Genomic DNA, 15745 nt, shown 5'->3' with positions numbered 1-15745 from the left:
ATTCGCTATCTATAGGTTACAATTTTGTGGGTAATTAATAGTGTAGTTAATTTCTATAGGCGTTGCTGTGCGCGTGTGCGTGTGTGTGTGCGTGTGCGTGGCTGTCAGTCAGGCAGAGATCAGCGGCATTCAATATGCAGGGCCCCCTTTCGCGCGGGGCCCGTAGCAATTGCTACTCATGCTACGTGGTTAATCCGGCACTGCATAAGACGAACACACTAGAGCATTTACCTCAAAGGCAGTTGAAGGAATTTCAATGGTACCTACGTTGATTATCACCGGATGTTTGTAGTACGTTGGTTTATCACTCTAGTTAAATAGGTATGGCAGTGGCAGGCCAGTGGTTCACAAATGGATAACATATTTGAACTAAAAATAAATACGAACAGAGCCATTTATGAAGTCTTGTAAAAACCGTAACGAATGAATGATTAATGATTATAGAAAACGATAGTAATTCGCGTAGGCTGTTGTTATTAATTTATCTATTAATTAATCCTAAGTCTCTACACGTTATTATATAAATCAGCTTTTTTGTTATACAACCTAATAATAAAGGACATAAATGGAGTGCGAGAGACGATGTATTAACATAAATTTGCAATTTATTTTATTTTACAACTGTATCGGTTGTCGCTACTCATTTTTTTCAAAGGTCGCTTACTGATTCAATATGCTTTTATTAAAATTATTTAGATATACAATATTTTAACAACACTTTATTTCTATATAATCAGTAGTAATTCAGTTAGGATAAACTTTTTAATATGCCATGATGTTAATACTCAATGGGCTGTTTCTATAATCGTTTTTTTGCGTACAGTTGGAAGTTCTGGAAGTTCTGGAACTTGGTACTTCTTCCATAACAGGACTAGTTTTTTTTACAAATTGAAGTCAAAAGTGAGAATGAATACCCGAGAACCCTCTATAATTTTCTGAAAGGCGTGTGAAGTCTAGTCGGCCACTTTAGGGCCGACTGGTGGACTACGTCCTTAACCATTCGCAATCTGAAAGAAGTCACGTGCCGTGGCTGGTAATGGATTTATGGGAGGTTCAATTACTTTTAGTGATAAGGCCGCCTTTGCACCCTAGCACTAAGTACTATTACTGTCTTCCTTGTATTTTTCCTAATGTGTTGTGTCGCAATAAAGTTTTTCTATTCCATTCTATTCTATAACTATTTTAAAATGATAAAGTTAATCTGACATTGGTAAATTGACTTCCTATAGCGCCGACAATATTAAAATCTTTGCGATCGTGATAAGTTCGGTTTTGTTCAACAGAAAATCGGTCTTACTTTTCACAGAAATTACTTATAGCTTGGCAGATTTTTGTAAATATTATAGTAAGGGAGAAATCGTGATAGCCCAGTGGGTAGGACTTCTTTGCTTCAACAGTGAAGGTAAACATCGTGACTAAACCTGCATGCTTGAGAGTTCTTGATAAAGTTCTCAAAGGTGGGTGGAGTGCATCCGCACTGGGCCAGCGTGGGACTACGGCCTTATTACCTTCACATTGTAGGAAGAGACCCGTGCCCGGTAATGGGTTGATATGATGATGATGATTATACTAACTATAATAGTACGTAGGTTATTTATGTTTGTAGTTATTTTAATTTACTGTCATTATTTAGCTATAACAATTAGCTTCGAATAAACAAATAAACCTCAATATTCTTTTTCCTTTTCTTTATGACAAGACCAATGTGGCTTCCACATTTCAAAAGAAGCTTTACCAGCCATTTACAATTTCAAAATAGGTTTTACTCTTCAATTAAACATTATTAAAAACTAAAAGGACCACTGAGGTGTCCTTTACAACCGTCCACCAAAAGTTATAATTTACAATACAAATGTTAGATTTTTTATTATAGTAATATTGTTTCTTTTAAATATAAATATAACCTTAAATAAACTATTTAAAACTAAATAAAATCTAAAACGTCCTCGAAACCACCGCAGCGAGGCACAGTTCCTAAGATGCTGGCAGCATTGCCCCTCTGGATGGCCAAACTAATTCGTTGGCCAAGGTAACTGCCCGCTCTAGGATCACCGGTAGACTCTTGCCTCCGGACCTCACGGTCCCAAAGTCTCTACTCCAAATAATTAGCTTAGAATTTTTTTTTTGTTTTCAGAGCGAATATCGGTTTGCCGGCGGGGGTTACTCGCGCGCACCGAGTAGCGGACGTAGCAGCAGCCTCTGCTCCGCTGCGCTGGTGGGCGGAGCGTTGCTGGCTGCTGTTGCTGTTCTCGCGGTTGCTGCGCTCGCCTTTTATATGGGAGCGTTACGACCAGATAACGGTGAACGTAAGTTATAATATTATATGCTCATACTTTCTGCATCTAATAATAGTATTTGTAGACTTATTGATCAGTACTTTAGCTCACCAACGATAGTAGTAGACAATGTATCCTCGTCGTCCATAGGATACATTTGGTTGTGGGGAAATAAAGGGTTCCTGCAGGATTTCTAGCAACATCCCGCCGGTGAGACGTGCGCGGGGCGGTTTTCGCGGTTTTTGGACATAATGCCCTTCATAAATAATGGCTAAATGAGGATCCTTTATGTTCTTTATTCAACGCTTACAGCAATAATGACGTTCGAGGGAACGTTTCGAGTGACGCGAGGGGACGTGTACGGCGGAGCACCCGACAGCCCGGCGTGGAGGGAGCGAGCTCGCCGCTATGGAGCGGCGCTACGGCAAGCCTTCGCTGGGCCTTCCCCCCTTCGACAAGCCTTCGCAGGAGCTCTCGTCACAGGCTTTGGAGAACGACGTTTAGATGTTAACTTCAAATTGTATTTGGATAGGCGAAAAATACCCAGGTAATTTTATAAACGATGACTTTTTTACGTCGACTGACACAAAGCTCCTCAAGCATTCTCTCATGGGAGTACCCAGCTTTTGGTTTAGGTAACATAATCCGCGGCCATTTTGTTTTCATTTTTTTTTAGAGTGCCCTCTCATGCAATACCTACCGACAGTCAGAGATGCGGTATGACAGTGGTAGTATCAATTCAATCAATTGAGGTCGTTTCGTGCAGCAGATTTTTTTTCTTATAGTTACAGAAAGTATCGCTGTAATAGTTTCAGCTGTTTCGAAGATTATCCCGAAAAACTTGGACATACAGACTTACTGACAGAAATGAAGCGGGACTAAAACGCTATTAACAAACAGTCTCCCAGAACCTTTGAAAACATGAACATTAATATCCCCGATAATTTGTACTCACAAGTTCACGGTAATCTAAAACCCGAAAATAACCTTATTAGACTCTAATCGTATTCTAAGATAGTGACATTAAACTCAACACCCTGTCTAAAAGATATGTCCTAAAGTACATTTTGTTCGCAGTTTAGATATTAAAGCCATAGAATCAATCTTTACTAGAATTTCATTTTTTTTTTAAATCCTCTTAGGTAGATCAATAAGAACTCTACAGAAGCTCTACATTTTATCGTACGTTGATTTAAAACTATTATTAGTATAGATTAAAAATTACTTAGATAAATATTTAATTGGGATTATTAATAAGAATACTTGAAATGTATTTTTTTTATATTTACAGTTCCGTAACAAATATAGAAGAAACTTTAAAAAATACACTAATTCAGGACTTGATATCAAAGCATCCAGCGTTCGGACAAATTAAGATAGATACGACTAGTATTGTGATAAAAAGGGACTTAGAACATACTTACCACTCAGAACAATATGTAAAGGAAGCTTTAAATGAAAGTATGGCAACCAATAACGCCAAAATTTCAAGTTCTCAAAATGCAAAAGACAAAACTTTAGAAAGTAGAATAGGTGTAGTCCGCAAAACTACAGTTAAACCAAATAGACCTATGAAAAAAGACGATTCAGATGAACCTGATATTGACACTGATAATATACCAGTTTTACAAGGTTCCTTTCAAATAACTAAAACAGAAGCAGATATAACAGAAAATAAACATAACTTGAATCCAACCCGGATTGAAGAAAAAAATAATCACAAGCAAATTACGACTGTAAGAACTACAACCACTAAACCTCCTATCACTAAATTATCAACAGTTAGAACGACAAGTACTAGAAAAACTTCCACAACAACACAGAAAAGTCGACCACTTACTATAAAATCTATATTAAATATAAAACCAAAGACTGATACGACCAATAATAAAGAAAAAGGTACAACTACCCGCAAAACTGTTATTACCACACCTACAACTGTTAGAAGTAGCTTTGCAACTAAACCTACAGTGACATCAACTACAAATATAGGCACAACAACGAAAAACGTATCTCAAATTTTATTTGATCTTCTTACTAACGAAAACCACGATAAAGATTTACCAAAAATCGATACGCTGTTTACAGTTCCTCATGTAATGGACAATGAACCGTGGAGACCTATAACAAGGCCATACTACGAAACATCGAGTGAACAACCGGTATTACCTGATGAAGAAAATGTCGAACAAGGTGCAGAAGATAGAATAGGAGTGGCCGAAGTAGTTGAAGATGTATCCTTATTAGAAAGTATGCTAAGCTCCCCAACACCTGCAAAAAATAGAGAGAAAAGTACTCGTCGACCTGGAGGGCTTTTTAATATAGACCCTCATTTAGCTGCTGATGTATATATCCCTAGTCCAGTATACACAAGTTTTACAGTTCCTACTTATGCACCACCCGTAAAAAATATGGAAACTCTAGGTTCTAGTTATCCCAAAGCACACCCATTACCTGTGGATAAAATTAGTGGTGCAGTGGAGGTTATACCAGAAACAGTTTCTAAAACAGATGACAACGATGGTAAGCCTTTTGAAAGGCCTCCAAAAGATAAGAAAACATCTGTGACCATTAATGTACTACAATTTGATCAACTTGATAATAGTACGGAAGAAGTATCTATAGATGGTGCTTCGATAGTAAAGAAGCATAATACATCATCTGTAAAAAAATCGTCACAGCTAAGTACTACAACAGAAAGTGTAAAAGTAACTACCACTTCAAGTGTTCCTATGATAGAGATTTCCACAAGACTACCAGTTAAAAATAAGACAAGTGAACAAGAGAATAAGAGAGAAAACACTACAAAGCGCCCAAACAATAAGGTGTCAATTATACCAGCAACTGGCCTACCACATCATACTTGGGAACTTGTGAATACTTCAACAAGTAATAATGGTACATTGCATAGAGTTTCTCCACAGAAATACTATAACGATACTTTACAAGCTATAATCACACAAAATGATGCTACCTCTCCAAAGACAACTCCAAAATTCCCTAGCAAGTCTTCCATACTGCGAAATTTAACAGATATAATTAAGCGATATTCACAAAATACGACAGAGAAGCATACAGAAATTTCTACAGAACGTACTACTTTGAAGCCAAATATGACATCAAAGAATACAGAAGACGAATATCGTCAAACTCGTAATGAAATGACTGGATCAGTCGAAGTAGTTTCCGATGAAGAACTTGAAATTACAACCGCTAGAATAATAACGTTAATGCCAGCAAAGTCTAATTTAGGAGTAAATCGGCCCCTCCGACCAAGACCAAAATTTGAATCACAAATGAATAAAGAAAGTAAAAGGAGTTTTACAAGTACCAAAATGAATTCTGAAAAATTCAGTATAAACGAAAACATTGATGAAATAATATATAATTTAACGGAAATTATACCAGAGGCTTCAGAAATCGTAACAACCGCTACTAACATTGATGATGATGGAACCAAATATCGTAGACCAGCAAATATTGCTGAAAGTTTAAATCATGACGATGAAACAAAATATATTAGGCCAGTGAATGTTGGTGAAAATTTAAAAATCCCCTTCAGTGCTGTAGAAGGACCTGTATACAGCCCATCTAGTGGTAATAGGCTGCCTAAGTCAAATGAGGATTACTCATCTGTTGATCGTAACTTCAAGATATCAAATAAATCACATATTCCAGAAGGTACATATCGAGTTTCGTACCATGTTACTGGAAGCGTTAGCAGTAAACAGGCGGACAAAACAAAAGATCTACCTGCATATGAGCTAGCATTGGAGCCTGATGTAATATTAGAAATACCTGCTAATCAAACGAGTACTTTGACTGTAGATAAATTAAAACAGCTGGCTAGTCTAGCTACCATCTCGGATTATAGTAATAATAGTTTCGAGCCATTTCGAGCCCCGGCAGGCGTCATTTCGACTAAAGCAATTCCATCAAGTTATACTTTGAATCAAGCAGGATTTAAAATATTAACCAAAACATATAATAAGGCACAATCTCCGAAACAAGAGGAAAATAGTTTCGACGTACCAGATAAAATATACAGTAAGCCAGAAACGACTAAGTACACGAAACCTAAGAAAGAAAAAGAAATCAAAGACACCAAGGTGGTTATTGGTAAGCCTTTTTTCGAATATATTACACATGCAAGTCCCTAATTTGCAATAATTTTATTTAATGCTACCTATTAATCTATATCTATTACCAGATGACTGTAACAACTCCACATCATTTTTATGTGCTAGTGGTGCATGTATTCCCATGACATCACGTTGTAATAAATTACTGGACTGTCCGGGAGGAGATGATGAGCTCGCATGCTCCTGCGCAGATTATCTACGTGCTGAGTTTTCGCAATCAAAAATATGTGATGGTTTCGTTGACTGTTGGGACTACTCTGACGAAATTAAGTGTGGTAAGTACTTTAGTTAAATTTCCCCTGTAATCAGTGTTCATTTCACGATTAAAGTACAGATTTAAGTTCAAAAAATTTTTAGACTGGTGTGCTGAAGGTCAATTTGTGTGTGCAAATGCTAGGCAATGCGTAGAAATGACCAAAGTCTGCGACGGGACGCCTGATTGTCCCCTGGGCGATGATGAAAAAAGCTGTGTTGCTTTGGGCGATAATATAGAAGACAACGAAGTGATTCCTTATAATGAAGAAGGTATTTGAATAAAAATTAACTCTGGTCTGAATAGCTAATAGTAAAATACGTGGGTTTATTTAAAAGTATACGCTTCTTACAGGTTTTGTAATGGTGCGAAAACGTGGCGTGTGGGGCAGGTTGTGTGTAGAAAGCTTCAATGACGTAGTTGCGCAAGCGCACAGCACTCTTAAACTACCTGATTTAGGGAGGGCTGTGTGTCGAGCTATGACTTTCCAGTAAGTTCCCATTTATTCCCTAGTCTGTCAACGCACAATATGACTTATCTCATACTTATCGTCCTTGCAAACGTTTGATATTATTAAGTTAAGCTACATAAGCCTATTTGGAAGAAAAATCTTAGTATGGATCTACACTCTGCTTGGTCGAAACGTGAGGCTATGAGGAATATACTCTTCCACATTACATTTGTTCAGTTTACCGCTAAGCATCGCCTCGTTTCTTTTGGTTTCTGACAAAAAACAGAGGTGTATCGAAGGTGCGGTCCTCAGTAATTTATTCAAGTCTCCCTCATAGTATCTTGTGGAGTGTGAATCCGTGGTAATAATCTCAATCTGTCCAGTTCTAGTTATCCCGAATATATCCTATCTATGAATTTCCTGATAACTAGAGCTAGAGCTTCATATTAAACACGATCTTAATGTTTCCAGCGATTCACCTTGGGTGCGTGAGGCGCGTGAAGGTCGGAAAGTGAGTACGATGGGCTACTGGGAAGTGTCGCACAATGCTCACGCGCGGGCAGCTGACACACGTCTTACTTTCCGTCGCTCATCGTGTGCCCGCCACCGAGCATTGAGGATTCGCTGCAAAGACTTGGATTGTGGTATACGACCGCACGCTGATGCTCAGCAACCAAGGTATTTTCCTTAGGCATGTTTTTTTTACATAAACTTACAAGAGTGTGCTGTAGCCATTAGAACCGTCGTCATTTAAAAATAAAACTGGATGATGATAATTTTGACTCGTAAGTACTTGAAGCTATGCTGGTTTGTTATCCTAGTAAAGTAAGCAAAGATTATATTAAAACTTCTATTGTTTCAAAGCTTAAAGCTACGTTTTACACTGGTCGCTCTCTTGTCTTTACATAATGTAATCTATATAACCCTTAGGATATGATAGGTACAATCAGTGATGGCGAGGTACGTTCTGTTTGAAACGGTGTAGGGCTGATTTTCTTCTCAAGTTTATCGTCGGCGCCGATAGGTCAGTGAGTAGGTATTGAACTAACCGTTGAAATGCCACCCTTTTGCAGGTTGCTATGTTACTGGTTGGTGAGACTGCGCATGATAAACCAGTAGTGTAACTATGTAAGGTTATTAGTGGATAAGGGGGGGGGGGCCCAGGCGTGGATTGTTCAGGGTACATAAAATTAATCCGGTACTGGATGAAGCTGACGCTTGTCGGAGCTTGACTACGTGACGTGCGTGAATACCGCGCTGACCGTCATCTCTGTCGGTCCGCGTGAGAAGAAAACCAGGCTTGTAGGGCTAGCACCGCGGGCGAATTATCTCTGCCCTTACTCATATATTTTGCATTGAGATAGACGAGGTATGGGTAGAGATAACTCTTTCGTGGCGCGCATGCTAGCCCTATTGGTGTTGGTTAGGGCAGTAACTCACGAGCGCGTGCGGTGGGGCAGGGTGGTGGGCGGCGGCGGAGCGGCGGCAGGCGCGTGGCCATGGCAGGCGGCGCTGTACCGCGACGGCGACTTCCAGTGCGGCGCTACGCTAATCGCGACGCAATGGCTGCTGTCTGCTAGCCACTGCTTTTACGAGTGAGTTTTTCTATTTTTTTAGAGGGAACAATGCGGGATAGTGATAACAAAAATATTAATCAGCCGGCTTAATTCAGTGCTTAGTAGCTTTTGTTGTAGCTTTACAATTTTTTGTACAAAATAAAATATCTATCTACCTATGAAATAAAAGTTATAGATATTTAGATAAAGATTGCTAAGAATTTGATTTATATCGAAACCAAATAAAAAAATATTTATTCAATTTCCTAAAAAACCTCTTTTAATTAAAATTTTAGATATGCAATAGGTCCTTATCTAAAAAGAAGCTCACAACAAACTCTGTATTTGAGGTTTGCCATAGAAGATAAGTTTATATAGAAGAGAATCTAGAAAGGGATCTACCTACTTATATTTATCTCTTGTAATCAATCAGCTTTCTTACCGGTTCACTATATTTTCCAACAATTGCTAAGATGACAACTCCCACAATCAAAGTATGCGTTTTGTTTGAAGACGAGTTGGCAACTTGTTGGAAAACTCAGTAAATGAGTTATTGCACTCCGACATACATACTTAGATAAGTCTAAAGGTCGGTATTCAATTATTTTCAGAGCCACAGAAGCTCACTGGGTTGCGCGTCTTGGAGCTCTGCGCCGTGGCGCGTGGCCAAGAGGGCCATGGGAGCGGATAACGCGTGTGCGTCAAATCGTTTTGCACCCGCGATACGCACCGCGCGGCTTCAGAAACGACATCGCGTTGCTGCGCGTGGAACCCCTGCCGTTGCACGCTCGTCTGCGGCCGGCCTGTCTGCCGCCACTGCGCGCACAACCGCCCGCCGGACATCATTGCACGGTCGTCGGTTGGGGACAGCTATATGAACATGAACGGGTGTTCCGTGAGTTCTTATTTTCGTATTATAAAGTTTTGGTGGGCTCGTAAGGATTATTCCTATCTGTCCCCCTGTCCTTTCACAGGCAGGAAACAAAAAATATATCCCCTCAGATAAAGTTAATATGTCCACCTGGCAGGTGGCAGGGAAAATGAATAAATAGTTTACCCTCGTTTATAGTTTGTTGCATATGTGCGCCATTTCTCAGAGCTGATAAAGCTGTGAGAGAAGATAAAATAATAGAATCCTTGTCGCGGGGAGAAAAATGTCTTCTGCCCATGCAGGAATAAAAAGTTCGATCTGCCCCCCTGGTTTCATAGTTAAAGTCAGCTCTACAGATCTCATCCTTTAACTCTCTTTTTAATGAGGAGAAACATGGGATATAGCATTCATTTGAAAATTTCGTGTTACAGCGGATACATTACAAGAAGTGGAGTTGCCGGTGATATCAACAGCGGAATGCCGTAGACGCACGAGACTGTTACCCCTGTACCGCGTCACCGACGACATGTTCTGCGCAGGGTACGAGCGCGGAGGTCGAGACGCCTGCCTCGGAGACTCTGGTGGACCGCTGATGTGTCAAGTGAGAAACACCTCCACACCATATTATTATTTATTTATAGCTGTTGCCAGCTTCTTCATCCGCGTTAATTAAAAATCTCATGGGAACCATTGGTTTCACTGGGATAAAAAAAAGCCTTTGTTAGGTAATGTCCGTTCATTCAACTAACTCTATGCCAAAAATCAAGTTGGTGTTTTGCTTAGTTAGGGCGTAAAGCAAAGAGAAACAAACAAACATACTTTCGCGTTTATAAACATAGTATGCACTACAAGGTAGCCCTTAACTGGAATCTCACCTGATATCAAAGGATTATGCAGTCGAAGATGGTGGCGCTGTTAGGATCATCTTAGTAGCAATAAACTAGAAATGTTGTGTACGCGTCAATATCAATTTGGCGCCGCGAACCTGGTTTGGAGCACAACCATTATTGTTACCCATTTGCAACAGTTAGAACCTTTATTGTAGGTTTTAAACTACATTGCCTCTTACGCTCTTAAACAACCAAGTATACGCTGTTTTGCACTGCATCATCCATCCATACCACCAGGTGTCATTACATTGCAATTGCAGATTATGCTTGATTCTTAAAATAGCAGTAGGTACTATAACAAAAATATGTTTCTTTTAATAATACAATGCAAATATATTTCCAGGAGGCAGACAGATGGTACATTTATGGCGTCACCAGTAACGGGTACGGCTGTGCTCGCGCCAACCGACCTGGCGTTTACACGAAAGTATCGCACTACATTGAATGGATTGACAGTATGATGGACACTTACACTCCCAAACATAACGACACCTTACCGTCGTCCGATGAGGAATCCAACGAAGACTTTTACACGGACTTGGAGGCAGCGGAGAACAAGAGAATACACAAACCATACGATGCGTGTCGAGGCTTCCGGTGCCCACTCGGCGAATGTTTACCTGCATCTAGTATTTGTAATGGATTTCTAGAATGTTCCGACGGTAGTGACGAGTGGAAATGCAGTGGTCTTGTTACGAATTCAACTAGATTTAACCCGGACTAAATTACATTTATCATCGTAGCTTTCATAATTATAATTATAAGCCAGTAATGCTAGATTAACTTCGATTTCGACTGATACTATATAAGTAGATATAAGTAATGATATTTTAATTGTCGAAGGTGAATTTTGAACTTTTCTATAATTTTCTTTATTTAATACTTTCTATGCCATAATTAAAATTGGGCTTTGTACATATAGCTTTTAAATATCTTTAGCCCAAATTTGTATTGAGTACGGCTATTATAAATTATTTATTAAATACATGGACTACCTTTTTCGTTTGAACCTTTCATTATAATTTTAAATGGACGATGTAGACCATGTTTTGAAATAAAATCGTGAAAATATTAACCGTTTATTATTGAACATAATAACCTCATCGAGTTCCAATTGTGCCGGCAGATATAGCTCGCTAGTGATTGCTTTGGCAATAAGCAACGCCTGATTAGGCACGTACCTAGGTACACATATTGATTTTAACTCCTTTGTACTCGTAAGCAAATTTCTAGACTAGACTACAATAACAGATCTAAAAGTATTATCCTTTTTTGCAAAGTTTTTACCTGTGCAAATAATAGATTTGCTATCTGATATTTTATTTTAGTGTTATTTAGATATTTCTGTAGGTACAAAAGAATCAATATTTGTAAAAAAAACATTTTTCTCATCATCACGGTCGGGCGTTGGCTTTTTTTTTACTAAATGTGGCCAGGTCATGACCTTGTGGCTTCCACTCTCATAGATAAGAAAGTTTATTAATTATTTATTTACAAAACTTAATTTTTATTAGAATTATTTTATATTAGAATGATTAATTACAACACCTCTGTCCTCACCTCTCTCGCAGCAAAATGAAACCTCCTCGCGGCGTACAACGAAAAACAAAAAAGAAAAGACTTCACATCCGCTTTATTAGCCTCGGAAGGCAGAATGAGTGCTAGCCGTAAAGGGGTACCGTGTGCGTTCTGTGCGGAGTCGCTTGTTGTTATACACGGCCGGCAAACTACGAGCACTATACTACACTACACTACAATATTACTTGATTCGTAAAAAGCACTAAAAAAAAAACAATAATAGATATATTATATATATATAGAAATCAGCTGACACATTTATAATTGAAGATTATGTTATAGGAGTATAATCCTATTACATACTCTTCCCCGCCACTATTAATAATAAATGTAATGTAATATTATTTTTTCATCAATAGCTAATGTCTTAAGTACTTACTTTTCACAACCGTTTTATATTTCTTCATGCACCCACACTTCTACACCCATTCGCAAATCACATCAAACTCAAAATTTACCTCTCAACTAAATACCAGTCTGCGCTACGACTTGGCAGGACATAACATAGGATAAAGTAACACTTAAACCTGAAAATCATGGAACGAAATTGGAAAGGGTTGGTGAAATAAAAAACGCCTACGCTTAAAAATTATTTTAATCAGACAAAATAAATTAAAATCTCCAAAATAAGAATGGCATAATAAATAATTACAATTCTTATTAGCGAAGTCACAATTTGACGAAATACAAACGATACTGAATAACAATATTTTTTTTCCTATTACAATACTTCGATTAATACAATTATTATTAATAATTATTACGATATTCAAATTATAAATGTCCTAATATAAAATATGCACTTAGAACAATCGCATAAAATCTTCGATGGAAACCCTAATTGGCGATACCACAAACAAATATTTGTTGGAATACTTATATGAATCAGGTAATAAACACTGCTCATTATTATAAATGTATCCTTATGTTAAATTGTTAAAATGTAAATTATGAAGATATAAAAATTTTTGACGCCTATTTTCAGCCAGGTAACTAGCTCAAACATTTTTTTTAAACATTTGCTTATGAAGTGGCTCATAACACCATTTTTAGAACTTTAAATCGCAAATGAACTTTACAGCAGTCAGCGCAAACACATTTTTATCGTAGTCTACCTAAACAGTCTACTAGTGTGTTTTTACTATTCAGATTTCGCAAGGGGTATTTTCATATTAACACAATTAAATGAAACGCGGTTTTACAAGAGAATGTTAAACGAACTCTCGGCTCTATTAAAACCCACACCAACAACTTGCGCTGCAAAATTTACGCTTCTATCGACTTTGATTAAAAACTTCAAGCGCTTATATCGTAAATTACGATGCAAACAAAAACAATAAAGTTCTATGTGGTTCAGTTAACAAGACGTTTCATCGAAAATATTATGGAAATATTTAAATAAGTAAAGTTAGAGAAAGCTCTTACACGGTCGACGAATCGGGGGTTTTAGAATCACTCTATTTAAGTTACAAATAGCCACATTGAAAATGCAAACTTACGACATAATTTCGAGACACACACACCTTAACATCGAGGGACCGAATATTTAACGCAACAAAACGACAAACAGACGCCGTAAGAGCTATATGTGATATGTAATATTGACCATTTACATGTTTAGATCAACGAAGAAGTTTTATTATTATATTTAAATAATGTTGAATTTCATATCACTAAGCTTTACCATCGCCTTGAAATAAATATAAAAAATACTGTTTAATATTATTTTAATTTATAGTACCAACAAAATTAAATCTTCGAATGAAGTACACAAAATATAATTAAACTGAACAGTCTCCTTTGTTTCCAATTACGTTGTATCCCAGTTTAGTATTAAGTAGGCTTCAACTGTATGAAACAAGTTAGTGTCCAGAAGTAGCTAGATGCAATAATTGTTTTTTTGTTGGATAAATGATTCAGAGAGGGTTAAACTGGAGGGTTAAACATTGAATTATAAAAGCTCAGAGATCATCATTATAATTATGTATTTTTAAAGGCTAAATAGCAATTAGAATCATACAAGAGAACGTTAAAAACTGTTAAAGCACTGTACTTATTAAACACCTGCTATAAACACGGTAATGTATGTAACTAAATAAGGTGTTCTTATTCGGTCCCTGGGCGCTTACACCTAATCTTACGCTATATTAATTCCCCGTACCAAACGGTACTCCGAGCTATTTCACATGTGACGTCTAAAAAAATATCAAATACACGAATAAGGAACATCTTTACATTCACATAAAGGCCAATAAATACTTGAATGATAGTTATTTCTACGTCATATTGATTTATGTATACCTTAAACTCTAGGATCGAGTGTAATGAGCAAGAAATTATTATTTATGATAGAACTCGTATGAAGGAATTTAGACTGATTATTTATGATTATCATTGATGCGTCGGGAACTTTATAGCATTATTTTTTACACAATTTATCATAATAAAATTGGTGTGCATAGATCTTTAGACGAGATACTCGTGACTCGTGAACTTATTGATCTAATCGGTGCAAAATATACGAAATATTTTCCTATAAAATGTTCTATTACACTTCTAGGTTTCTGCCCACTTTACAAGACCATTTAATAACCGTTTAGACTCATAAAAGTAATACAATGTTAGACACAAATTACTGAGTAACTGTTTGCTTTGGGCTGTTGGTTTTTTTTTTGTAACTGAAAAGGATTTTCCTGTTTTGAAAGTTCTTAAAGTCCATTCTTTTAGCATAAGTTAAAAGTATGGACTTTAAAATATTTTCAAAACACATAATTTTTTATTTCAGTCCTAAAACAGTCACAGGAGTTTGCGAATACAAACTTAACATTTAAAAATAAAATAAAATAAAAATAAAATGTATTTATTTATTTTACTACAAAAATAATGACGTTCACATAAAAAGTGTCCTTTATAAAAAAATAAAGTTTTAACTTCTAGGTCACGGTCAGTGGATAAAAACCTTTAAGTTAGATATAAATGTATAAAATAAAGTATATTGAGTTCCCGACCGAGGATGAAGGGTCGTCGAGATCTAGCCCTTGCACTCGACGGGCGTCGTGGACAGGCCAGTGGGCGGCTTGTTCAGCACAGTCTTGAATTGCTCCGGTATGGGATGCTCCGCCTACAAATAAATTGCTTTGTGTGCAAAAAGAACGTCTTCAACCGCACAGAACGATATTTTGTCGCTGTACTGAAATGTCATAGGTCTTTTAAATGGAAACATTAAAGATATTGTAAACTTAGTAGGTTCAAAACGTGTTTTATTTAATATCTTATTTAAAGGATTTTGTTATCAACACTCTGAAATAGCCAGTAGCTCTTAATATACTACAAAGGAAAAAATAAACTGCTTTGTGTCACTTGCCAAGAATAAAATCGTTTGAATAGTTTTTTTATGATGAAATATACAAAGGGTGACACAATTTTTTTTATTCCACTACAAGTTAGCCCTTTTGTACAATCTTAACTTGATGGTAAGTTAGGATACATTCTAGGAATGTAGCGTGCTAACCTGTATGATAGTTATACTAAATCCATACGGTACGGTAAACGCTACGGTTTCTACACGGGATCGTACCGAATCGCTATATAGCCTTTGTCAGTAGGGCGATGTCTAACTATAGGGAGCTGGCTTTCGAGAACAGCTGGGCTAGGCAGGAAACAAATTATATCCCCCGATTATATCCCCTAATATATCCCATATTTGACGTGTCTGCTAAAGCACGGGA

At 37.3% G+C, this 15745-nt stretch overlaps 2 protein-coding genes across 6 annotated transcripts in view; one reads left to right on the top strand and one right to left on the bottom strand.

Annotated features, from left to right (window-relative positions):
• Positions 1 to 11264, top strand: part of LOC120634571 — a 76212-nt gene extending 64948 nt beyond the window's left edge. The window contains exons 3-13 of one of the 2 annotated variants that reach the window (XM_039905285.1): positions 2135 to 2306; positions 2589 to 2823; positions 3568 to 6395; positions 6487 to 6693; positions 6776 to 6943; positions 7026 to 7161; positions 7594 to 7800; positions 8583 to 8717; positions 9290 to 9573; positions 9981 to 10150; positions 10783 to 11264. In XM_039905285.1, the coding sequence (XP_039761219.1) occupies positions 2135 to 2306; positions 2589 to 2823; positions 3568 to 6395; positions 6487 to 6693; positions 6776 to 6943; positions 7026 to 7161; positions 7594 to 7800; positions 8583 to 8717; positions 9290 to 9573; positions 9981 to 10150; positions 10783 to 11163 (4923 nt within the window). In that variant the 3' untranslated portion in view covers positions 11164 to 11264. Of the gene's footprint in view, positions 1 to 2134; positions 2307 to 2588; positions 2824 to 3567; positions 6396 to 6486; positions 6694 to 6775; positions 6944 to 7025; positions 7162 to 7593; positions 7801 to 8549; positions 8718 to 9289; positions 9574 to 9980; positions 10151 to 10782 lie in introns of both variants that reach the window. The other variant, XM_039905276.1, reaches the window with a different exon arrangement.
• A 1379-nt stretch (positions 11265 to 12643) lies between these two features.
• The window catches only part of LOC120628688 (adenylyl cyclase-associated protein 2), a 49848-nt gene continuing 46746 nt past the window's right edge, over positions 12644 to 15745 (bottom strand). For 2 of the 4 annotated variants that reach the window (XM_039897278.1, XM_039897270.1), the window contains exon 9: positions 12648 to 15138. In XM_039897278.1, the coding sequence (XP_039753212.1) occupies positions 15049 to 15138 (90 nt within the window). In that variant the 3' untranslated portion in view covers positions 12648 to 15048. Of the gene's footprint in view, positions 15139 to 15745 lie in introns of all 4 variants that reach the window. The other 2 variants (XM_039897253.1, XM_039897262.1) reach the window with 2 other exon arrangements.

Source organism: Pararge aegeria, chromosome 2 (assembly GCF_905163445.1).
Source record: "Pararge aegeria chromosome 2, ilParAegt1.1, whole genome shotgun sequence".
Taxonomy (NCBI): domain Eukaryota; kingdom Metazoa; phylum Arthropoda; class Insecta; order Lepidoptera; family Nymphalidae; genus Pararge; species Pararge aegeria.
This window is presented reverse-complemented; position numbering and strand designations above follow the sequence as displayed.